The 24242-nt window shown below is 38.2% G+C and overlaps 3 protein-coding genes across 3 annotated transcripts; 1 reads left to right on the forward strand and 2 right to left on the reverse strand.

Moving 5' to 3' along the window:
• Positions 1–2825: 2825 nt before the first annotated feature.
• On the reverse strand, positions 2826–5391 carry LOC112188961 (senescence/dehydration-associated protein At4g35985, chloroplastic). Its single transcript, XM_024328198.2, has 5 exons — positions 4454–5391; positions 3859–3983; positions 3602–3768; positions 3422–3506; positions 2826–3232 (listed from the first exon to the last, which is right to left on the reverse strand). Exons 1-5 carry the CDS (start codon positions 5075–5077, stop codon positions 3067–3069), a joined length of 1167 nt encoding a protein of 388 aa, XP_024183966.1. The 5' UTR covers positions 5078–5391; the 3' UTR covers positions 2826–3066.
• A 9158-nt stretch (positions 5392–14549) lies between these two features.
• Positions 14550–16451, forward strand: LOC112187438 (cytochrome B5-like protein). The gene is made up of 6 exons (XM_024326219.2): positions 14550–14771; positions 14978–15081; positions 15224–15264; positions 15361–15438; positions 15534–15625; positions 16188–16451. The coding sequence occupies exons 2-6, from the start codon at positions 15015–15017 to the stop codon at positions 16270–16272; spliced, it is 363 nt and encodes a 120-aa protein (XP_024181987.1). The 5' UTR covers positions 14550–14771; positions 14978–15014; the 3' UTR covers positions 16273–16451.
• Positions 16452–16761: 310 nt separating this feature from the next.
• Positions 16762–22152, reverse strand: LOC112187437. Its single transcript, XM_024326218.2, has 14 exons — positions 21593–22152; positions 21161–21216; positions 20871–21045; positions 20324–20425; positions 20041–20112; positions 19601–19717; positions 19404–19481; positions 19221–19283; positions 19041–19137; positions 18832–18910; positions 18529–18740; positions 18027–18172; positions 17339–17461; positions 16762–17231 (listed from the first exon to the last, which is right to left on the reverse strand). Exons 1-14 carry the CDS (start codon positions 21680–21682, stop codon positions 17082–17084), a joined length of 1560 nt encoding a protein of 519 aa, XP_024181986.1. The 5' UTR covers positions 21683–22152; the 3' UTR covers positions 16762–17081.
• Positions 22153–24242: the final 2090 nt, after the last annotated feature.

Genomic DNA, 24242 nt, shown 5'->3' on the forward strand with positions numbered 1-24242 from the left:
GTATGGTACTAGGAAATAAAAGAAAGTTCCAACACTAGGAACACAAATTTCATAAACATTGAAAAACCTAATTCATGAAATCTGTTGATTCACTTGTACTTGTACCTGTGGTGTATAGAATAATTTTTGCAGAAATTGTATACAATATTAATACAGTTGTTATCAATTTACGAGTCAAGTACAAATACGATGTATTGCCAAGAAAAAAAAACGATATCATTTGATATCTTTCAAGATCAAGGATGAGGTCAAGCCATGTTTTTTCAACTTGATGTAGAATTAATAAGAGTGTTGCCTCCCCAAAGCCCAGAAATAAAATAATACAATAGAGTGTTAAAAGCAGAGCCCTAGGGTTTTTGAGCAGAGGGTGGCGGCGGCGTGGTAGTCTTCATCGGCGAACCCGCGTCGTTGGTCGTGCGTGGCAGATCTCAGGGTCTGTTTGGTGGTGGTAGAGGTTTCGAAAGGATCCACTTGTCTAGGATCTTGGTGGCTGGGTCTTGGTGCTGTGAATCGAGGCAGATCAGTCGTAGGTTCGTCGAACTGGTACCGCCGTGACTGGGGTTTGGGTGAAGGGAAAACACGGCGGCGTTGGACGATTGCTGGCGAATTAACAGATCGGATTCTCATCTAATCTTGGTGCAGTCGAGGTCGAGGCGATCGACAATCAGAGTTGGAGGTATACTGATCGGTAGGCACTGGTGTGGTAGTGCAGTGCTGCTTCTGAGGATGGCTGCCTGGGGTGGACGACCCCCAGACAGGGCGGAGACGATAGCGGCGACAGGTTGGCGGCGCCATGATGCTCAGGCCAGCATCCTTGCTTGGGTTTGGGCCTCTGGGCCTGGGCCTGGATCAAATGGGCCTAATCTCTGTTGGGCCTATTTCAGTAGGTTTGAGAAGTGGGCTTGGGTCATTGGGTCGCTCCAGCTTGGGCTAGTTGAGTCTGCTACAGTTGACAAGAAGAGCAAGACCAACCTGTTGCCGAGGTTGTTGAGGACTCCTGAAGAGGCTAAGGATAATACTGGCTCCAACCCTAAGGGGGAGGAGCTAGTATTTTCCTAAATCTCTGCTATTAGACATCTGGTTACAAGCCTTGTAGGGTTACAGTAATCTCTATGTGTTGTTCTAAGATGTTTCTAGTTGGTATTTGTACCACAATGGCGTGCTGGCAAATTAGACTAGATGAATGATTTTGCCTTAGAATAGCGATATTGTTCTTGCTCGTTGTAGGTTTGCTTTCCGGCGAGCGTCCCTTTAGACTCTAATGAGTTTAGAATTGGCTTAGATAGGTTCTCCGGTTTCACCGGATTCTTATGTAAGTGCATGTTAGACTCTAGCCTGTTTTCATGACTTTGATATCTAATAACATCAAATCCTTTCAAAAAAATAATAATAATAAGAGTGTTGCCTCCCCCTAACAATATCCCGAACAATAATGCTCTCAAGTTTAATGTACAATATTAGCCTACTAGGGCATCTCCTGTGATGTCTTATGATGGTTTTTTTTTTTTTTTGGCTGAATAGAGGGTTAAGAGAGGCAATGAACCTCCTTAACGCCTCAAAATTTATTTAAAGAAGTTAAAAGAGGTACAAGAAGAGGCGGACTAAGCCAAAACCTCTCTAGTAAATATCAAACACACAAGAAACAAACTAGCGAATGCGATACTGTGGAAGACCTAAACGATCACTATTACATGATGATAGTATGAATGGAGGAGTCAAATCCACCAAACCAATGCTGTGGAGGTAGTACCATAGTTTGCCAACAAGTCTGCAACTTTATTACCTTTCCGAAAAATGTGAGACGAGTGAAAATGCATCATCGAAATACGCTGCAAACAATTCAGCCACTGAACCCTTAATTGTCACGGAACCAAATGGGGAGAGCGTAGGAAATCAAGGACAAGAGAAGAATCTACCTCTAGCCATGTATGCTTCCATTCCCGAACCCAAACTAATTCAATAACTTTAATCACTGCCATCACCTCCGCCGCAATGGAACTAGGAATATCTAAATTTGAAGAAAAAGCACCAAGAAAATTTCCTCTATAATCACGAAAGATAGTTCCATAGCCACCAACACCAAAGTCACTTTTCCACGCACCATCTGAGTAGTTTATCTTAACCCACCCAGGAGGAGGAGGAGGATGCCAAATAACCTCAGTTATCCTTGGAACAGGACAAGGATTACATTGTGCACCAAAAGCTTTCACCACTCACAGATCTTGAATTAAGTTGTTGATAGAGCCTTTTACAAGCCGATTTGCTGCTTGTATATGTCCTGTACTTAGATGGCAAATCATTGATACATGAATTGTCACCCCATCAAACCTCACCTTATCCCTTGCTTGCCAAATGAACCATAATACTGTGGTAAAACAATCCATAAATTCTCTTAATTGAGCACTACGTCCCTGAAGACCAAATTGCAAGACTTCAATTAATGAGTTAGGAAGAGTACCCGGCCAATTCAAACCTTAATCCCATGAATCTCCAAATTGAAAAGGCAAATGAGCAATTAAGAAAAATATGGTCCACAGACTCTGAACCTTTGCAACAAAGACCACATCTTGAAGCCATTGATACACCTCTTTTTTGCAAAAAGTCGTCAGCAAGCACACGACCATGTAAAACCTTCCATGTTTATAAGGACATTCTTGGTGTTATAGGTTTTAGGTTTTAGGCACATGAATGAATTAAATGCAAAGATCATACTAAAACCAATGCCAATTTCATTATACTGTGTTATAGTGAGGCATTTTCATTGGTTCTGCACAGATAAACGAGTCAAATGCCCAGACCATGCTATACGTACGATACACCATTAGTTGGCTAATCTGATTCATATATAACATCCTGCCAAAGTAGGAAGAGATAAAGAAGAACGTTTGAACTTGAAATCCACACAACGTGACACCCAATACAAGTGGCTAGAGTTTACATTTCATGAAGATTTGTCTTTGCTTCTACATGGTGTTTGAAAAGACTAAAGATCATGAATATTTAAGAGATGGATATTCAGGCATTGTTAGCAATCTCCATCAAATGATACTAATCGCTGTTGGCTTTTTAAGAACTTTTGTTTTTATTTTTTGCAGCATTGAGTACTCCTGTTTTGACAGATGATGCTGGATTGATGGCCTTTCGTATTTTGAAGATGTTCCAAGCAGTGTTGGCACAATGCCCTGCCGTTGCAAATGCGTGCTCAGTTGCTTCCCCTGCACTTTCCCCATACCTAGTGCTCAACAGTAGCAATTCAAGCCACATATCAGAACAAGAATCCATCAGAAATAACACTTAAATAAGAAAAACAGCAGTTAGTTGTACATTCGCTGGAGTCACCAAATTTGCGCACCAAATAATGTGCTAATTTGATTTCAAACAGTAATTTGTCCTTTTTTGTAAAAATGGTGATCAAAATTACCTGTTGCTGACCATTCTAGTTGTTGCAGCAGAGGTAGCCGAAAGGGCTTGTTTTTCGGCAACTTCAGCAGCATCTAAAATCTTGTCTGCACATTAATTTGAGTATGGTACATTTTAACATGTGAATTGTTATATGATACTTTTCTCTGTAGAGGAACTTATTATGAATCTGTGTACTTACTGATAGCATCAAGTGAAGCCAAGAGGACTTGTCCTGGAACCATGTTTAGGAATGCCTTCCCTGCTTGGGATTTAACCACAGGTTTCATCACTGATCCGGTCACAAGACCAACCCCATCAAGCATAGATTTGCTCAAATTTGATGTCATCTTTGACAACCTTCTCACACTGAAAATTGCAACAGGAGAAAGCTTAAAACCCTGCTCAATCATGCTCACGAGATGTTCCAAGTAAATTGTGTTCAGTTTGGGACTTCACCGTTTCAAGCTCCTGTTCATTCCACTCTTGTTTGTGGCATTAGAATTTTTGCTATGACTTTCTTGTTTCCCATATCTTTTCTCCTCAACTGGACGAGCCAATGTCGTTTCCCCTCCTTTATGGAGCTGTTTGCAAGAAATTAGCCCAGATGGTGTTTATCATTATTAAGATTACATAGGTTTCTGGTTTCTGTTCTGTGTTTTACCCATTTAGCCAATTTGGTCCTATATTTAGCTCCATTTCGGAGTGAAGTCCCAGTGAATAAAAGAACAAAATTGATTTAAAAGGTACAAACGCAGGGACAGAATTAGCTATAGACGTAAAACATTAAGACTCTATCCATGCATGTACCCAACAAATTCGCTAAAGGTGAACGAAGATTTAACGAAGATAAACATGACCACATTAGCTAAATTGTAAACACAGGACACCAAATTGACTAAAAAGCAAGTGTTTCTTCATCTCATACCTTTCTCCACCTTCAATTGATATGTAATGTTAATAGATTAGTACTATAAGCTAGTTTCTGTTATTCTAGCATACTATATATGATACTTGTAGAGCTCTAAGGCCAAATTAAAAGTTTAACACAGACCTGATTAGCATAAGCATTGCTACACATGAAGATTCCTCTGACAATCTGACCAGTTCCTCCTGCAATTGCCTTGGCCAACACATTGTTATAGTCATCAATCCTCGGAGCATACTCCTTCCAATCAACTCCCTTAACATTCTTCGTAGCGCTACTATTGGAAGTGATCGTAAAGCACGAGTGCTCCTTCAAAAAGGAGTCCAGAAATCCCAAGTGACTTGCATACTGCTCCGGAAAGGTCACACCGTAGCTCAGCGGATCACCATCTCTCATCGGCAAGGAGAAGAGGTAGTGCAAATCATCTATCTTCACAACCGGCTCGTCTTTCGTTAAGGGCCACTGGAGTTCTTCACCGATTTTGATAACGGTGGCTAGAGATATATTCTCGTCGAAGATGTTCTCGAGAATGAACTCGCCGACGGCGAGCTCTAGGGCTTCTCCTTCTTCCATGAGGTGAACTCTGCATCCTGGGATTTGTAGGAGGATTTGTTGCTGGACGTTTTTGTTGGGAGGTTCGTGGTATTGCAGAGGCTGAGCAGCAGTTTGATCATACTGAGATGTGTTGGTGGTGGATTTAAATTTGGATTTGGATTTGGATTTGGAACTGGAAGAACTGAAGCAACCCATAGCTATTGTAGCTTTCTTTGTTGGGAAGGAAACTGTTTGCCTTTGTCTTTGGAGATCGAAGATGGGGAAAGTTGAAGCTAGCTTTGTAGGGAGATTGATTCTTTTGAATTTGGCAACTTTATTCTATTCCTTCGCTACAAAATAATGTGGCTTTTCGGTGGAGGGAGGAAAACTTAGGGTGTGACAGACTGTCTATGATGGTTGATAATCAGTAGAGCACAGAACAAAGCAAGGTTGAAGTTTGCTAAAGCGGTTTTTTGAATTGTGAAGTGTGAACGCAAATTATTCAGTATAGGATTTTCAACCTGATATATATGATCTCAGCTTTATGGCCCTAGATGTAATGCTCTTCTTGGAATCATGTCGGTTAGGCTGAGGCCGCTACTTCTAAAGATATACAGCCTTTCGTTTTACTTCAAAATCCTAATGATCAATGTGTTATCTTGCCACGTTGTGCTCAATCGACCATCAAATAGTAGTAGGCCGACATGTTAATTACGTGAGCATGTTTTATTTGATAGTGATTAGTCTCATATGTAAGGTGGCAGCTTGTTATTGAGAGTCGGAACAGTCACGTGACACGATAAATTTAATTTTTGAGTTTTGAAGCTTACAATTTGCTTACAACACTCGTGTCAATATTTTGTGGTACTTACTACTTAGTAGTGTCAAAGTTCTTGGTATATCCTGCAGTACTAGTAACTAAGTTCATGTCACTAATTTTCACCCAAATGGTTTTTTTTTTTTTTGTCCATAGTTCTCTGAGACTTCATTTTGTTGAAGGACGTCTAGGCACAATAAATTTATATTTGAACATTAATAATTTGTAATGTTTCCTTTTCATCTTAGGGAACAAGTGACTTTCCTTTTTCTTTCTTTTTTCCTCTGCTCAATGGGATTAATCAGGTCTTTCCGAGTATTACTATATTTACAGAGTCCCTTGTTCCTCTATAAACTAAAACAATCCCAGTGACTCCATTAATTGAAACTTCAAAGCTACTAGGCAGCTCTCTGTCATGGCTTCGGTAATATCTCAGTCTTCTCATGAGAACTATTTTGTGTCTGTAGTTCTCATTTTAATGGTTCTCTTGTTCATAATTTGTTTCGAAGATGAAATCAGAGTCGCCAAGCCTGCACTCGCCCCCGCCATAGATATAGTCGCCAATATACTCATGATATTAGTTGTTTTAATACTCCACATCATTTTGCTTGATTCCTTCCATTCGTCGACGATCATAACAGTCATCTACATTGGACTTTGTTTCTCAACATTACTCTCTGTATCTAACTTAATATTCATCATCGGCCCATATTGTTCGAGGAAGATGATCAGACTGATGCAAGAGTTATACAGCAAAGCGACATTTCTTTTGATCAGAATCGGCGCCAAGAGGCCCGAAGGTTATGTGATTTTGAGTTATCAAATGGACATGGAAATGGGGTTTTGCAACGGCGAGTGTGCTATTTGCTTGATGGAGCTCAAGAAAGAAGACAAGTGCGCTTTGCTAGATAATTGTGAACACACATTTCATCACCTATGCCTTCACAAGTGTTTAGCAATCTCCCCCCGATGTCCACTTTGTCGTCAAAGTACCAAAAAATTGTACAAAAGAATAGGAAATTGATGTAGCTACCAGTACCTCCTAAATGAAATCTTTTCTTTTCTTCACTCTTTGTAACACTGATTATGTAGATGTTTCATATATGAAATCCCATCTAGTTCAATAAGCAACTCAGATTATGTAGAGAGTTTTAATTAGTTCTATCAGTTCTAGAATTGTGTGGAAGACGACAAAGCTTGGTGTCTTCGATGGTGTGAGCTCCGATAGACTGATGACGGTTTGTCGTCAACGGCGTGAAAGATGGAAGTGGTTCACTGGTTTTGGTTCATCATAGCCTATTACTTTGTTTTATTAGGGGGTTTTTTTTTCTTCCTATTTTGCTTAGTTTAATAAGTCATTTCTCCTTTCAGCGATGGTTTTGGTGGTTAGTTCTAGTGGTTGTGCCATTGTTATGGTGTCATCTTTATAAACTAGTTGTTTTAATTTTGATATTTAATTTCTTGTTGTCAATGTAATGGGGAGATTCCCCTGCACATATACTCATGGTTTTGGTATATGGTGTGGAAGGGAGTTAGTCTCTTCTTGAGGTTGACTATAAGAATGTATCGGGACTCTTAAAAAAAGTTGATTGTTTGTAGCTCGGAAGAAATGGGGATTCATGTGGTTAGAGTTGAGTCTGTATCGGCTCATGGTATTTGTAACCGGCGGTTCTACATTAGGAATATGAGTAGGTTCTTTTCTCTAATTGGAGTAGTTATGATTTTACGGAGTTATCCCCATCATTGTAATCCTTTAGATTAATGAATTTTTTTTCTCTTCTCAAAATAAAAAGAAAGAACATTGTCAAAATTTGATATGTTTTGATATGTCATGGCATGCCACGAGTGTCACCACGACATGTGTGCCTTTTTGTGACATTAAATTTAAGAAAAATGATGTACATCCCTAAGAAACAATGTGGCTCTTTTCTTTTCTCAGCAAAATTGGTGGAGGGGCTCTTCAGTTCTTTGGCTTTAATTTGTTTGAGTTTTCCGAGTAAATTCTTCGTCGATCAGCTTAGTCAATTCTTTAACGGGTTCCATAACTTTTGCATTGAGATCAATCTTAAATTTACAGTCATGCAGTGTAAATAAAGTTGCTAGTGTCCTTAACTCGGTGCTATTTGCTTTCGCGCGTTGCTAGATAAATGTCAACACACATTTTATCATGTATGCTCCGTAAGTGTTTAGCTAGCTATATATGGCCTCCCCTTCTCGTCCACATTGTCATCAAAGTACTATTACATATTGTATACAATTATAAAGAACGTACCCGAGCTGGTAGCCGCGAGTACTTGTAACACAATAGTAATGATTTAACTAATTACTAGCATTATTCATGTCATTAACTTTGACCCAAATCTTGTTCAAACTTCATTTCATTTGGATTTGGTAGAATCCCTTTTCATATTGATTTCCATTGTGTCCTTTGTTAGAGGTTACACAAAATGACTGCAATGAAATATCTCAGTATAAGCACATAAAAACTCATATATTATAATTGGCATATTATGAATGCTGTAATAGTCGCATCCTGGTTTAGGAATGCAACAATGTATCTATCCTAATGTCTGCAGATTTACATGACTATGACAAATGTAAGATTGATATAGTATTCTGATCCTAAGTTAGGATGCGTAAAACATTGCAATCCTATAACACAATAATCTCATATGTAAGATAATGACTATGTCAAATACAAGATTGTTATTAACAGTGGCGGAGCCAGAACTTTAAGATCAGTGGGGCACTTTAAAGTTAAAAAAAAAAAATTTAAATTAAAATATATCAAAATTTTAATAAAAATTAAAAATTAAAATAATATTATGAAAATATCAATATATATTTTTTAAATTACTTATTTTATTAATCAAACTTATAGTTTTTAGATTTGAGACAATTTTTCATAATGGAAGTATAATTTATCTATGAATTTAAAATCATAAGAGAGAATAGTTTTAATGTTTTTTTGTTGAGAAGAAAGAATAATATTAATGTTTGAAAAAAAAAAGGTGCATTGTTGCTAGTGATACTCGAACCTAGGACCACATCCACATGCGAAAAGACTTCTGCCACTACAGCAAACCAACTATCAATGGTAATATCAAATTAGAAAGATTTTATATTAAATCTTACTGGGTCCCGTGCCCCAACGTGGCTCCGCCTCTGGTTATTAAACAGTAACACGAATAATAAATGATAAGGATAATCTGCAGTAGAATAAATGCAAATTTAAAGCAAGATTTATAAGAGCATGTGATACTAACACGATGGAGTGCCACTGTCCATTGATGCTTCTCCAAGATCCACTCTTTATCTCAATTATTAGATGGGACAATTATTTGAGTGTGTGTAGTGTTCTTGCAGGGATCAATGTAGGCTGTTCAATCTCCTTATATAGACAAGGCAAATGAGGCAGTTCCTTCCATCAAGGAACTATGGAAGGAACTATCATGTAACTGCTATATTTTTTGTCTGATTGGATTGATCCAAATAACCATACAATTTGAATTTCAAATTCAAACCAGATCATTATCATAAAACCAATTTTCAATTACAGATTTTATGTATTTATATGTGTTACTATTTGGACTCAAAACATCTCACATATATCAGCTTACGAAATATTGCTCATATCTAGTTCTAATTAGTTTTACATCTTTTACTTCTCTTTATTGGAACTGGATTAATTATTAGAATACGCTTGTACTCTCCTTACACTCTGATTTTCCTGGCTCGATGGGATTACTCGACCAGGCTTCAGAGTATTAGTATATTACCTTTGCTCCCTCTAATAAATCAATGGATAAGAAGGCTAGTCCATAACTTTGAAACTTGAAAGCTAGCTACCCTGTCATGGCTCTCCTGGTTTCTGCTATGATTTTATTTCTCCTTTTAATAGTCCTCGGCGTCGTAAGAATTAAACATGAACTTCCCCCCGCCCTAGCTATAGTCATCTGTATACTCATGATACTAGATGTCTTGATAATATACACCATTGTTCTTCTTTCCATTAATCCCTTTGATCATGATCATTCCATTGAAACTAATTCCATCATAACAGTCCTCCGCATTGCGTTTGGGTTCCCTGCGTTCCTTCTGGTATATGACTTAATACTCATGGTCAGCCTGTACTGTTCAGGGAATAAGATGATCACAGTGATGCAACATCTACAGAATAATGCGAGTTTTTTTCTGGTGAGAATCGGTGCCAAGAGGCCTAAGGGCTATGTGATTTTCAGTTATCAAATGGATGAGGAAATCGGGTTTTGCAGCCGTGAGTGTTCTATTTGCTTGATGGACTACAAGGAAAAAGACGTGTGCGCGTTGCTAGATAAATGTGGACACACATTTCACCATATATGCCTCCATATGTGTTTGAATGAATCTACCCGTTGTCCGCTTTGTCGTCAAAATATCAAAGATTGTTCACAAAGGGAACTCTATATGTAGTTGCTAATTGAGATATACAAAGTTACGAACTAGTCCAAATGATGGTTTTTTTTTCATTTTTTTCATCAAATTCAAACTTCATTCGATTTGGATTTTTACTAAATTTTATTTTACTTCTTTGTAGTGGAATATAACAAAGAAACAATACCAATAGTTATAGTGCAAGTAGCTTCTAGTTCATGTATGCATGGGTTCTCACTTCTGTATATAGTGTTAGCATTTAACTTTTTACTATAATAAGGTACAGTAATTGTAAAGGCCCTTTTATTGCCAGAGATCAGAAATGGTTTTCAACAAACTACAATACCAATGTGGATTAGTTTCCTTCAATTCGCAGGCCGGTTAACTATTCCTAATAAACTTATGGCACGTTTACTTACTTGGAATGGAAAATAATCATGAATCGGAGACAAGTGGAATGGGAGAAGAAAGGAATCGGTATTGATTCCGGAGGAATGATTCCTAAACCCATCTCCCCCTTTCGGAATCGAATTCCTGACTATTCAGGAATCGATTCCTGATAAATAGGTGGGACCTACCCCAATTCCGATTCCTTCATGTGTTAGTAAACACAGGAATTCTTTTACCTGGAATCATTCCGATTCTTTTATGTGTTAGTAAACACAGGGGTGTTTTTACTCCGTAATCATTCCATTACATTCCATTCCATTCCAAGTAAGTAAACGTGCCCTAGGCTTCATCTTTTCCTTTTCCTTTGCTCATCCGGATTAATCAGCTAGGCTTCTTGGTTCTATATATAGAAAGCAATACCAGCACTCCTCCATCTATTCCGCAATTCAAACTTGAAAGCTAGCAGCTAGCTAATACAACCATTGGCCATGGCTTCCGCAGTTCTTAAGCCACTTCTAGCAACATATGATCAACTTGGGTTCTATGATTATGCCTTTGTGTTACTCCATCTCATAGACGTCGGAGTGCTCCTACTTCATTCCGATCGACGTAGAGCAAGGTTGCTCGCCGGACTTCGACGGGGACTCACTGTCGCCTTAAAACCACCCTATCTCATAGCTTGTTTTGTATTGTTTGACATCATGCCTGCAATAGCCCGCATCATCGGCTCACTTTGTTCATCTTGCTGGGCGATGATCACAGATTAGAGTCGAAGGAACAATGTCGTTGTTGGCTTTGTCGCAAGCGCACGAACTCTTCCAATGATCCCATCTGTTGTGTACTTTGTGGTGAGAAATTAGAGTAGTGCGACATGCTAGACAAGATTTTTGCTATGTTCACCCGTTGTCTGCTTATTAGTCACGTTTGTCAACAAAAATATAAGAACTCTAGGTAGTTACATTGTTAATTATGGAAATGTCTCTTTTTTTTATTTGTTAATTACTGTAATTTCTCACAATGATGTAATTGTAACGTTTTAGCCAAAAATTCTCCAAGGCACCTAATGTATTGATAGTTCATATTACGTGACATCATCTTAACCCTTAGTGTCATCCTATGGTTTTAGTTAGTAATTTATAATGTCAAACACAAATCTTTATTTACAGTATTCTCATGATGAAAAAGAATAATAAAAAGTGCAAAACTATAAACTAATAAAAGTTTATGCCCCAATCTCGTGAAAACTAGACCATAACTTTCTAAAAAAACAATAAATAAATAAATAAAATATTTCTCCAAGACCATGATTTATACCAAAAACTGTAATGCACGATTTCATTCCAAAATTGTATATTTTTATTTACTAATTAAAAAATTTTCATAATGATTTTAAAACATTTCTCAAACTAACAGAACTCAAGATCTGTAATTAATTTTTTTAATTTTTTTTTTATGATTTTTCAAAAGCGAAGAGCAAACAATTCATATGCTCATGAACTGTGTTCGCTCTGTTACATTATCAGTGGTCACTGGCGGATCTACATATATCATGGGGTGGGCTCAAGCCCGCCCGAACATTTTGGAGAAAAAAAATTTTATATATATAGTGTCAACAAAATGTTGTCGCCTTAATGTTAAAGTCCACCCGAAAATAATTAGGAATAGGTTTCTCTTCTCCGTCATTTTCATCACTAATCAGCGATTAAGTCCTCGTTTTCTTCTTCACTCAGGTTTCTCACTCTCGTTATCATAGCCAGTAAACCACTGCTTGTTCTCTTCCAAATACTCTCGCCTCCCGACTATAATATAGAATTATATTTCTTACATTTGTGCATAGTTGTATCAAAAAAAATTTGGGCTTCGTCCAAAAGAAGACACTTAAATATGCAGCCCACCCCAAATTTGAATCCTAGATCCGCCACTGTCAGTGGTGGTTAATGGGAAACCCTCTTGCTCTTTCAAACCTTCACGAGGACTTCGACAAGGTGATCCAGTATCCCCTTTTCTATTCCTTTTTGTCTCAGATGTTCTCTCTCGTTTGGTTCAAAAAGCATGTATTTCTAATCATCTACATCCCTTACGGCTAGACAACAGGGGCCCTGCAATTAGTCATCTCTTCTTCGCCGATGACTCTCTCTTCTTTTTCAAGGCAACGGCAGATAACTGTATGGCTCTCTCCGCCCTTCTATCGGGATACTGCACAGCCTCAGGACAAACAATCAACTTTGCCAAATCTTCACTTTTTTATAGTCCAAATACTCCGGCTTCAACAATGGTGAACTGTAATAACATTCTCAATATATATGACGCACGTACGTGCTCGATCCGGGTAAATACTTGGGGCTTCCAAATGTTTGGGGGAGGTCCAAGGTTGCAGCCCTAAGTTATGTCAGGGAACAAGTCAAACAAAAAATACAAGGCTGGCAAAAATCTCTACTCAATCACGCAGGCAGAGAAATTTTGATCAAAGCAGTAGCCGCAGCCATTCCTGCGCCATTCACTCTTAATTTTTCAGAGTGGTTTCCTCTGCAACTAGCTTTCATTTCCTCTTCCAATTTTCACAATTCACAGTGTTGTCTACTTTATGATGTCTTTATCTGGTGTGACAAATGGATTTCTACTTTACCAGATCATTGACTCTCATCCCCCAATATGGACCCACATCTTAGAGTTTCCTCCTTTATACATCCTATCAACCGGCAGTGGGATCTTCAATTGATACGCAGCTCTATCACGGCAGCTGAAACCACTGCTATTATGGCCATTCCACTCTCCCACCATGCATCTGTTGATCGATCGACAAGTATGGCCTCACACATCCAATGGATGCTACTCTATCAAGTCCAGATATCACCTTTGTCATCTCACCAGTAACCCTCTTCAATCAGTACATCCTCACACCTCTTTCCAAGTAGATTCTACTGTTTGGAAATGGATCTGGGGTCTCTGTGCGACTCCCAAGGTGAAGCACTTCATATGGAGAGCCGTCTCAAATGCATTAGCTACCGGCGATAATCGTCATCGGTATCATCTTGCGACTTCACCCATCTGCCCTTTATGTGACTCACAACCGGAGACTATTGAAAATATTGTCTTCACGTGCTCTACAGCTACAAAAGCATGGTTCCTACATTCCTTAAGCTATAGGGCTCCTACTGCTCACATCTCTGCCTTAGCAGCTTGGATTCATCAACTTATCAGAGACTGGCAATCTGAACCTTTTAATTCCTCGAAATTTTCCAAGGTGGCCTACCTACTCTGGAAGCTATGGAAGCATCGTTGTGATTGTATTTTTCATCGCAAACCACCCGACCCCTTTGCTGTGGTCTCGAGACGACTGTCGCAACTTAAGAATTCTCTGAAGCTAACCACAAGTTGAGTCGCCTTGACAATGGGACCACTTCATCATTGTCCTTACAGCTTTGGGAGCCACCTTCCCCTGGTATCATCAAGATAAATGTAGATGCTTCCTGGCACTTAGAATCACTTTGTGGTGGAATTGCTGCTCTCTTTCGAGACTCCTCTGGTTTGCTCCTCCACGATGTGGCCAAGTATGTTTATACCTCTTCTCCACTGCTTGTGGAAGCCTTGGCTTGTAGAGAGGCTTTACTCCATGCTCATGATCTCTCTCTGACCGAAATCATCATCACTTCAGACTCTCAAGATCTTATTCACGCCCTTTCGCACTCATCTCATCATTCTCATTCGTCTCTAGCTCCTATCATCTTTGATATCTGAATTTTGGCTGCTTCTTTTAGCACCCTCAGCTGGTCTTGGATCTACCAGCAGAAAAGCCAATGCTGCGGCGGATCACGTTGCTGCGTTGACATACAGGAGGGTGTGCCCACCCACGTGGGTTTCGCAACCGCCTCCCTCCTTGCAACTTATTTTGCTTTCTGATGTTACCTCAACTGAACCTTAGATAGTTGTTCTTTTCTTGGTTAGTTTTGTCTTCTTTTGCTTTCCCTCTTGTATCCTTCGTTTGGCATGAATGAACTTCAGTTGACAAAAAAAAAAATTAAAAAAAAAATTCATATGTTTACATTTGGATCCTCAACCGGGTCACTTACTGGAAGTCCAGGCCCATTGGATCCGTACCTTCACAGTCAGAGTCTAGTTTAACATGACTGCAAACTCTCACTGAACCTCCGCAGAAATACAGGGACTTCCAAATTGAATCTCAAGCTAAAGCTTTCAGCTTTCTCAATCAGTCTCTTTCTCTACACATACACACCAACATAGATTCCAATTTCAAATCGAATTTCCGGGCTTTGCATTAGTTTGTGTTCTGTAAGTAGTTCTTATCCCATCTTCAATGCCTGCAGAGATCTTCCTTTTGATTTATTTCTCTTTTCCAAGGTTTAGACTATGCATTGTGTTAAACTAAATGACACCCAGTTGATCAAAATCATAGTCGACTTCATTTCATCTGTGCTAAAGTTTTTGATGCATATGTCTGAGTTATTTTGATGGGATTTGTTGGGTGTGTTTTATAGTTCTGATTCAGCAGTTGAAGGAGCTCAGCTTGGAAATATGATTCTAGCTGTGGTGGCATTGCTTCTGTGTGTCTTTTTAGGAGCTTTCGTTCTGATCCCATCTGGTATTTTCTTATTCCTTTTTCTTTTTCATCTCATAAAGAACAAAAGCAATCTTACTCGAGTTGTTGTAATGTCAAAAAGTTTGAATCTTTGTTAGCAAGTTTTGAGTTTGGATTATAAAGGAGGAAATCTTTTTGGTTGCAGGGAATACAAAAAACGTTAAGTCAAATGCTAAAGCTGAGAAGGTATAATTGTAATTGTCAGGCAAAGAAAAATGATCATCTTTTTCAGTTTTCTAGAAATGAAGTTTGAGCAAATGTTTTTGCTATTTCCATTGCCAGACGGCCAAGATATACTCTAAAGCTGAGGTTTCTTTGCATAATAAACGAACAGATTGTTGGGTGATTATCAAAAACAAGGTAATATGATGATTCATTAGATTCTTTGGAGATCTCTTGTTCTTCCTTTGTGGGCTTTACATTTCACTCTAGTATTGTTTTTGCAATAACTGTAGGTGTATGACCTTACACCATATGTAGAGGTACACCCGGGTGGTGATGCCATCCTCGCACACGCCGGGGATGATGCAACTGTTGGGTTTTATGGGTAAGTAGTATCTCTCTGCTGAAATGCTTTTCCTTGCCATTACTCATTGCAAAAATAATAAGCCTGTTTTCTCAATTCACCAACCATAGGGTGTGTGTTGATATTAGATAAGACTGGATAGCATTAAATGAGTCTTCTCTCATTTGATTGGCGTCAACTAATCATATTTGGAAAGAATGAAAGTGTTTTATAGTGACTTTCTCAATCCTCATCTGAGGCTTTGAACTGGCTGTTTGGAAATGAAACCAAGACAATCGATACAGCACTACTTATAGATGTAAATGAACCCCTATTTTCACATCTCTCACTTTAATCATGTTTTAGCTCCAGAGTAATGTTTTAAATCAATGTGCATAATGTGTTTTAATTTGTTCTTTCTTAGTGCTAAACTATAATTTGATCTCTATCTTCATAGATAGATCTGATCAGCCAGGGTGGAATATCTTTTTCTTGTGATCTGTCAGTACCTAGCACCCGCACTATTGCATTTTATTGCATCAACAAACTTGTGGCAATGACGTTGCTGACGTTATCTTCTTAATCTTCACTTTATGTTTTGTAGGCCACAGCATGCTAGCTTAGTCTATGATATGGTTCACGAATTCTATATTGGAGATCTGGAGCCTGGAGCCAGTGTAACTAATTAGTGATTAGCTTGTGAAATCATTGGGAGAATGTACTTCTCTTTTAGCCACCGGCATTCTTTCTGTATTCAAACATTTTCTAGTTGGTTTCCGTGTTGCCTGCATCACCTGTTTGCTTATAGATATGGTTTCCAACTGTTTCTTTCCTGAAATCCCCGGATGAACATGTGTTTTAGCGATCACTCTGATAGTCAAACTTAATCCTACTTGAATATGACGTTGTACAGAAGTCCTCCCGTTTGGGGGAGATGAAAGACTAGAAAACCTCACACCAAAACTGCCCTCTTGCAATTGCAATTCAATCTCTGATTAAAACTTGTGAGAGCTACTCGTACAAATTATAAAATTTACTTGTTATGGAACTTACAACGTTACAAGTTACAATTTTAACACAGATGATCAAATCAAGGGAAACGGGGTAACTGGACCAGTAACAGGGGGAACTAAATGTAAAAGGCTTGAGTTAACTGATATGTACTGGGACCAAGAGCATATGGAAATCAAATCTCTAGCTATCATATGAATCTCTGTATAAGAATACAAGTTACAGAACTAAAGAAGAGGCTGGAGGAGATGAGAATGAGTTACAAATCAACCCAGACAGTGGGTTAAGGCTGAAGAATCAAATGGATTTGAATGGGATTTTAAAAAATGAAGCAAAAATTTCCTAAAAACACTAACCAATAACCAATAATTGAATTGCCAACCAATCCAACCCCAACAAATTTTTCTTCCAACACCCTCGTCACCCATTCGATCTTGAGAGCTCGGCAGCTGATCACAAGATGTTTCACTTGAACTGAACAAATTTCTTAGCTATCATATTTCTTCGGTTGATGCCACTGTGCCAAACTTCTGGCCAATGAGCTGAGGAATGACAACTTTGGAGGAGCTCCTTTCTTCCCTAAATGCTTTCCTCCCAAATCCGTGTAAATTGGACCCATATCCTTGCTTCGTTCAATCTTCAGGAAAAATACATCAGAGCAGGTCAGAAAAAAATTCTTCCTTTTCGTATGTAATACACAAACTAACTTGTCATAGTTTAGAAGAAAGGCCTTGGTCAGCATACCTTGAATATCTTCCCATTCTTTAGGTGATATCGAATACCCGACCAATTGATAGACTGAGTAAAATGAGAACGAAAGGCAGAGATGGGGTATAAAAAGTTATCTACAAGGAGTGCAATGAATACCTGCCATTTGAGAAACAGTACATTAACATTAGAAAGTACTAATTAGCATCTCCAACTAAATGACTGTAAACTTCTGATGTCCTAGCTACCAATATCTGCTGCTCATATTTCCAAACAAAACTTTCACCAAGATATTTAGGAATAGTACACTTAGCTAACTAAACTTCCTTTGTACATTATTTCATATTTGGGCCTTTTGGTCCATTGAGTTGTGGTCATCGAACATGGTATACAAGCAGGAGGTCCTACTTCAGAACCTCTGATCCCCATTCCCACGTATAATTTGCAGGGTACAGGGTGGCCTCTAGCTATATGTTTAGTCTCTCCATATCCAAACTGAAGAATTTACATTCAGTCACAAATGTCAATAGAATCCATTCATGTCTACCAAGGGGGAAAATTTGTTTCAGATGGAAATCAGCAAGATAGTGAATTTTGATAAAAGTTTCTCTATAACTGGAGTTAAATGGTGCACTTTCCTATAGATGGAAGTCAAAGATAGTTTCAAGAAATATGGATATCCGTAATGAAATTCAGAGTCTCTTCAGAGAACAAGGATACTTACAAGTCCCCAGTTATATGTAGCAAGTGAGAGGTTAGGTGCCTCTGGTGATAGCATGTTGCATAGATGGACTTCTATCCTTGTCAAGTTCCACATTGAAAGAAGTTCCACGATAGTGCATACAGCTAGGCAGCCTACCAGTGTCAAACCTGGGCAAAGGTGATTGCAGCAGTCAGGAGTATGATTATGGTGCATCGAAGAAAAAAAAAAGACTCAGATTAAGGGTGGCACATCTTTTCTAGTTTAAACTTCTAACTGCAGGCATGTATTTATCATTATCAGTTGTAATTGAGATACTAATGAAAGGTGAAACACAAGATGCAATTCTTGGACATCAGGAACTTTGTTAAAACCCTGATTTGCAGTACTCTGTCCAAATTAACCACCCTATTAACCGCAGATGCAGTTGCTAAAGCTGGGAATCAAAATGGTATCGTCCATGCTGACTTTCCCCACATGTATTCTCTAAACAACACCTATCTAAAAGGAAAAGTAGGGTTCTCACCACCAAAAGTGAAGGTCGTTTCCTCAACTGAATACTCCTTAATATACATTCGTAGGGCTGCTGTGACATGAATCATGGCCATCAAGTATGGTGTTACAAAACCCCATGAGAGATAGCAGTGTACAGTAAACAATGCCCGGTTCATAATCCAATTAACCTTTGTTAAATATGATTCCAGTACAAATGTCTGCTTCCTCAAGTAATTCCAATACCTACATGAAAAGTCAAAATATTTACTTCAGCCAAGTTTTTAAGGCACCAAATTGGTTACTTTTGGTATTTGAATAATTGTGCATCATAAACCTTGAGAAACTAAGATCACTTGCAAGGGGATGAGGAAAGACAGCAACTGGAGGTGATGTGATGAGCCTCTTGTGAGCCCCTGGAAATGGTCAACATCAGCAATAATGCATGTAAATGATACTGACCTTTGGGAAGGCCATAATCCACCAAGATCAATGCAGCTATGTCTATTGAATGAGATTGAACAGAAAATGTCAATGAGAATATACCAGCTATAGCTGCAAGAGTCATATCATCGGAGTAACCACCATCTCTAAGCCCTGAGACCACACCATAGCGATCAAGTCTAAAATCGTCCGCATGCATCTGCAAACAATCTCAAACAGTTAGGCTAATATCTCGAATTTATCTATTGCAAGCTAGAGAAAAAGAAGGTGATAGCTACTTGCCATCATGCAACCTCCCCACAGAAAGAATGTCCTTCCACCGGTAGCAAAGCCCATTGAGCAAGGCTGTTGACAACATAAATTCCAGATATCAATGAGTCAGACTGGTACATGTTCCTGCACCCTAATATATTTTTAAGCATCCCAAAGCAGTAATTTATGCCACTATTGTTTTTGTAAGCATACCATATGATATTCATAAATGCAGTAACTCCCTAAACTTCCTGAAGGCAAATCGAGAGGGTATCCAGTTTGAATGAAGATCTGCACACCATTTTAACAGAATTAACACGATATAATAATCCACAGTTAATTAACCACATGAACCAGAAAAAATTAGAAGATGGATTAATATATATTGTATCAGCATACAAGGATCATACATCAGGATTTTTCTCCATCTCAGTAGTTAGGGCTCCGATTGATCCAGGGTGGAGCCTAACATCGTCATCCAAAAATAGTACATACTTGCTGTCTTTGTGCATTTTGTCCACTCCAACCTACAAAAGGACATTACTATCTAGTAATTGATGATTTGACATGATAAAGCACAAGAAACCTAGTCTAAATACAACAGGCAATAAGTCTGAAGCCAAATTTCCATATATACATGTAAATGAAACTTTCCTTAGCATTTTACATGAATCCCTAAGAAAAGTTATACCACAATAAGTCTGATCCAGTATCTAGTCTAGACATCGTAGGCAACTAATAGTGACTAACAATTCACAGGTGGAACAGAAAACGTAAGTTGTATCACACCTTTGACACTGCACAAGCATAATAGCAAATAATACTTTAGGTTTCTGCAGTAGAAACATACCAATTGATTGTGGATTTTCTGACTGCAGGTTGTTGAAAGACCAGCCACAACAATCTTAGCCTCAACCTCATCCTGCAACAGAACCGTGGTAAACAGGTAAAGGAGGTTAATATATTAAAGAAGATTGTTTGAATTTGAACATCAGCAGTTACAATAATATCCAGAAGAAGCAACTAATTGATCCAAGCAAATGTTATGGCATTGTCTCAGATATTTTGCTTTTCAGATCATTAGAGGATTTAGTATTTTAAAAAGAAATAATTTCAAAATGACATAAATATACCTTAAGCTCGGATAGTAGCATAGATACAGCACGGTAAGCAGGGTCTTCTGTACTTTCCACCACAAAAAGAAATTCTAAAGGACCGCCATAGAGAGATGTGATCTGGGTTCATTTATAAAATAAAACAATCAGCAGTTAAGACCATGCCAATTATACTAGTTGAGAAAAAAAAAATGAAGACACAATTTAACAAATTCAATTAACTAAAACTAGGATTTAAACCCAAAATGCACACAGTAGCCACCAGCATTATAATTGGATTCAGCTCATTCTGTAGCTTTCACTTAAGAAGAGAACACACACACACTTTTCTAAACCAAGGACATTCTGTAGCTTTCACTTTTCTAAACCAAGGACATTCTGTAGCTTTCATTATAATTGGATTCAGCTCATTCTGTAGCTTTCACTTAAGAAGAGAACACACACACACTTTTCTAAACCAAGGACAAGTTAGCATCCGTGTGAGATACAGAAGAACAAAGAAATGGCTATTGTAATATAAATGAACAGACCTATCTCTTCAAAGATACAGAAATGGTTCCCTCACCTGACTTCTCCAATTATGTAAATTGTGTTCTCCAAATCCTTTCAAAGGCATAACAACAGATACTCTCGGCAACTTGGCCTGACTTGAGTGCTCGAGTTCCATGATATCCTGGCAAAGGAAAGCAAAGCTATTTCCCCGTCTCGTACTATCCTTCATTCGTCTAATCTCTCTATTCCTGAAACGAAAAAACAGAAGCACAAAAACACGTTCAATATCAATCACAAAATGCAAGTGTAACACTAAAGAAGCCATACAGGCCGTGCCAATCGACGAGACTACACTTCAAGTACCTGACATAAGCTGCACAAGCCCACCCTAAAGCCAGAATCAAACAAATTAGACATCCCTGCAGCACCAATAATGGAATTAGATACCTTTGCTTACACTATATCTAAACAGTGACCTAAACATGCAAAAATCCGTTTCTTGTGACCAAAAATCAAATCTTTGACTTCTATTATGCAACTAATCACACCCAAAAAAAAAAATTCAGAGCTAAAATCAAGAAATGAGAAGCTAAATCATCCGAAACGATTGAAAATGAAAACCAAAAACTGCCGCCATAAAAAAATAAAAATAAAAACCAAAGATTATAAAAAATCCGAGTCCTCGGAATCACCAACTCCACAATCCGAATTCAAATTCCGTCCGGCATTAAATAAATGAATAAAAATTTGCTCCGGCGAGTAGAAAATTAAAAGAACTGGATCTGAGTAACAAACCTGAAGCTGAATGAAAACGGCGAGGGGAGTACAGAGAGTTCGGCTGAGAGAGAAGAGGAGCGAATCGAGAGGATCCAATGTCGTCGACATTATTCAAAAAAAGTTTCAATCTTTTGGATTCAAAAAACTCGCGGCCTGTCTCCGTCTCGGTCTCAATTTCTCGTTCCCGGAGACAAAGACGAGGCGGCGAGAGAAGGCCCTAGAAGGGTTTTTGAATCAACCGCGCATTCGCCGGATTGGGGTTAAACGGCGTCGTTGAACGTAACAGGGAGAGAAATGGGAGAAGAGGCTAGTGTGACAGAGCGGGTAAGTTTTTATAAAATTTCCGAAGAGGAAGAAATATGAGAGCTTTGATTGGCTGTGATTATCTGAAGCATCACATTTTCTTTCTTACTATTTCGCTTTTGGGATTCGAGCTGGCAAAGTTCGTTTTTTTTAAGGTAGGAGAGAGAAATACAGTTGGGAAAAAATTGAATTTTGGTTATTTATAGGGAGGAAGGTGAGCTGGGGATTGAGACCCACTCCCCCCCCCAAGGGAAGATGCTTTGGTTATGATCCGAATCTGGGATGGTAGGTACCACTGTCATCTTGGTATACTCTGGTTTCGGCTAATCCCACTCTGGGTCTTGTTTGTTTGCGGAGAAAGTTAAGATACTAGTAATAGTTTGAGAAATGGTTCTGGCAAAGAGGGGGGAGCTCATTTTCAAAAAAAAACTTAGGTCCATGAACTTGTGTGTCCAGACTGTTTCTTATTTTGCATGCATTCGTACTGTTGTTTTTATGTAATTTCTACATAAAAGCATCTGAATAGAAGATCGTTAACGCATTCAATTGTATCAGATAAATGAATAATTTTAGTGAAGCGTTAACATTTTCATAACCAACCATTCATTTATTTTGTGTAATTATATAAATAAATATATTTATGTTTACGTTAATTTTTTACGAGATGACTATTTAAATATTGATTTAAAAAATGAAAGATTCGAATCATATAACCACAGTGTACGTTAAATGTGTACAAATAAATGAAAACTAATATGAACTTGAATTAAAAATTCAAAAACTCAGTTTTAGTTTTTCCAAGAATGATATGATAATAATTTAGAATTTTAGATGAATGAGATTCTAGCATTTAACTTCAACCGTTGAAGAAGAGTTGTGGTGCATTATTGCAGTTTTGACAAAATAAGAGTCGCTAGGGTGAATCTCTCGACCAATTATTCGCTCTAAATCAAGAAGACGCGTGTACGCTATTGATTTTTATTCAAAACTATCTCATTACAAGGACATGAGTCATGACAACAACTTGGCTAAACATCAAAGATGCTAGAAACTAGAAAGCTCTTATGAAACATTATAATTCTCACAACTACCAAATCCGCTTTTTCTATCTCAACTCGGATTCATATTTCGGACCCACGAAATGATAGTTTTATAGATGAAGATTGTGGATATTCCGTTTCGTTTTGGATCAAATTCAATCATGGATAGAGCTTTTCAGAAGTTTTGCTGTTGATGACGACAGCTATCTAAATTCTGAGATCATGTCGTGGTTCACATGGTTTTAGCACAAAACCGACGTAAAATTAATTAGGTTTCACCTGCAGAGACGACATCCGGTCCAGGGGGTTATATCATGTTCTTGAATGAATATATGAGTATGACAACGTTTGTAATTCTGAAATGAATAGTACCCCATTTAGAACATCAATCAAACCCAGGTGACTTGTACTTCCTGGGTAAATTCGACTAGATGACCCACCATAATATATAGCAGCTTTCGTATACTTCTGTTTAATTGGCGTAAATATTCTCTCTTGTTATCTAGCATCTTATGTTGTGGTCGTCCTAAACTATTGAACTTGCACCAAATTCAGTTTCGTAACGTAACAAGTAATTAAGTAAAGCTTGAAGAGAGTTTTATCCCGGGTACGTCTAGATATGTGAAAGGAACAAACACGAAACTGCTTACAAAACCCTAGTAGCGCGCAGCTACTGCTAATTGAAGTTAACTTCAAGCAGGTGAAACTGATATATATATATATATATATATATATATATATATATCGTGGACCATATATACAAGCTTCTTGAGTGTTGGCCATTATCACAAAAGGTTGGAAATTAGGTATTTTTGTTGACTAATTAGTGAGTTGTCATGGGCTGGTTTAGCTTAATTGGAAGAGAAATTTTATTAACACATCTTTAACTTCTTAATACACAACCTTCAATTCTTTTTTGCCATTTTTTCCCAAATTGTTCCTCTTTTGCCCTCCTCTTTCTTCTCTACAACCTCTAGCCCGCACACTTTCTTTCTCCGCCTCTCTCTTCTCCCTCCATCCATCTATTATCTCTCTACTCCCTCCAAACTTCTCTCTTCTTTCTTGTTGTACCACACCGGCCAGTACACAACACCAACTAAATTTGGACTCATATTAGCTAGTGGATTATATACAAATACAATCTTCATGCATACGCCCACAAATTAAAGAGAGATGGTAGTGATGAACCAGATTATGAAGGGCATAGCCATAGCCATTTCAAAGATGCAAAGAATGGTTATGGGTGACATGCCTTCTCAATATGATGATGAAGAAAAGAAAAATGCTAACAGGACATAAACTATAAGTTGATGAAGGTATTTGGA

This window comes from Rosa chinensis, chromosome 2 (genome assembly GCF_002994745.2).
Source record: "Rosa chinensis cultivar Old Blush chromosome 2, RchiOBHm-V2, whole genome shotgun sequence".
Taxonomy (NCBI): Eukaryota; Viridiplantae; Streptophyta; class Magnoliopsida; order Rosales; family Rosaceae; genus Rosa; species Rosa chinensis.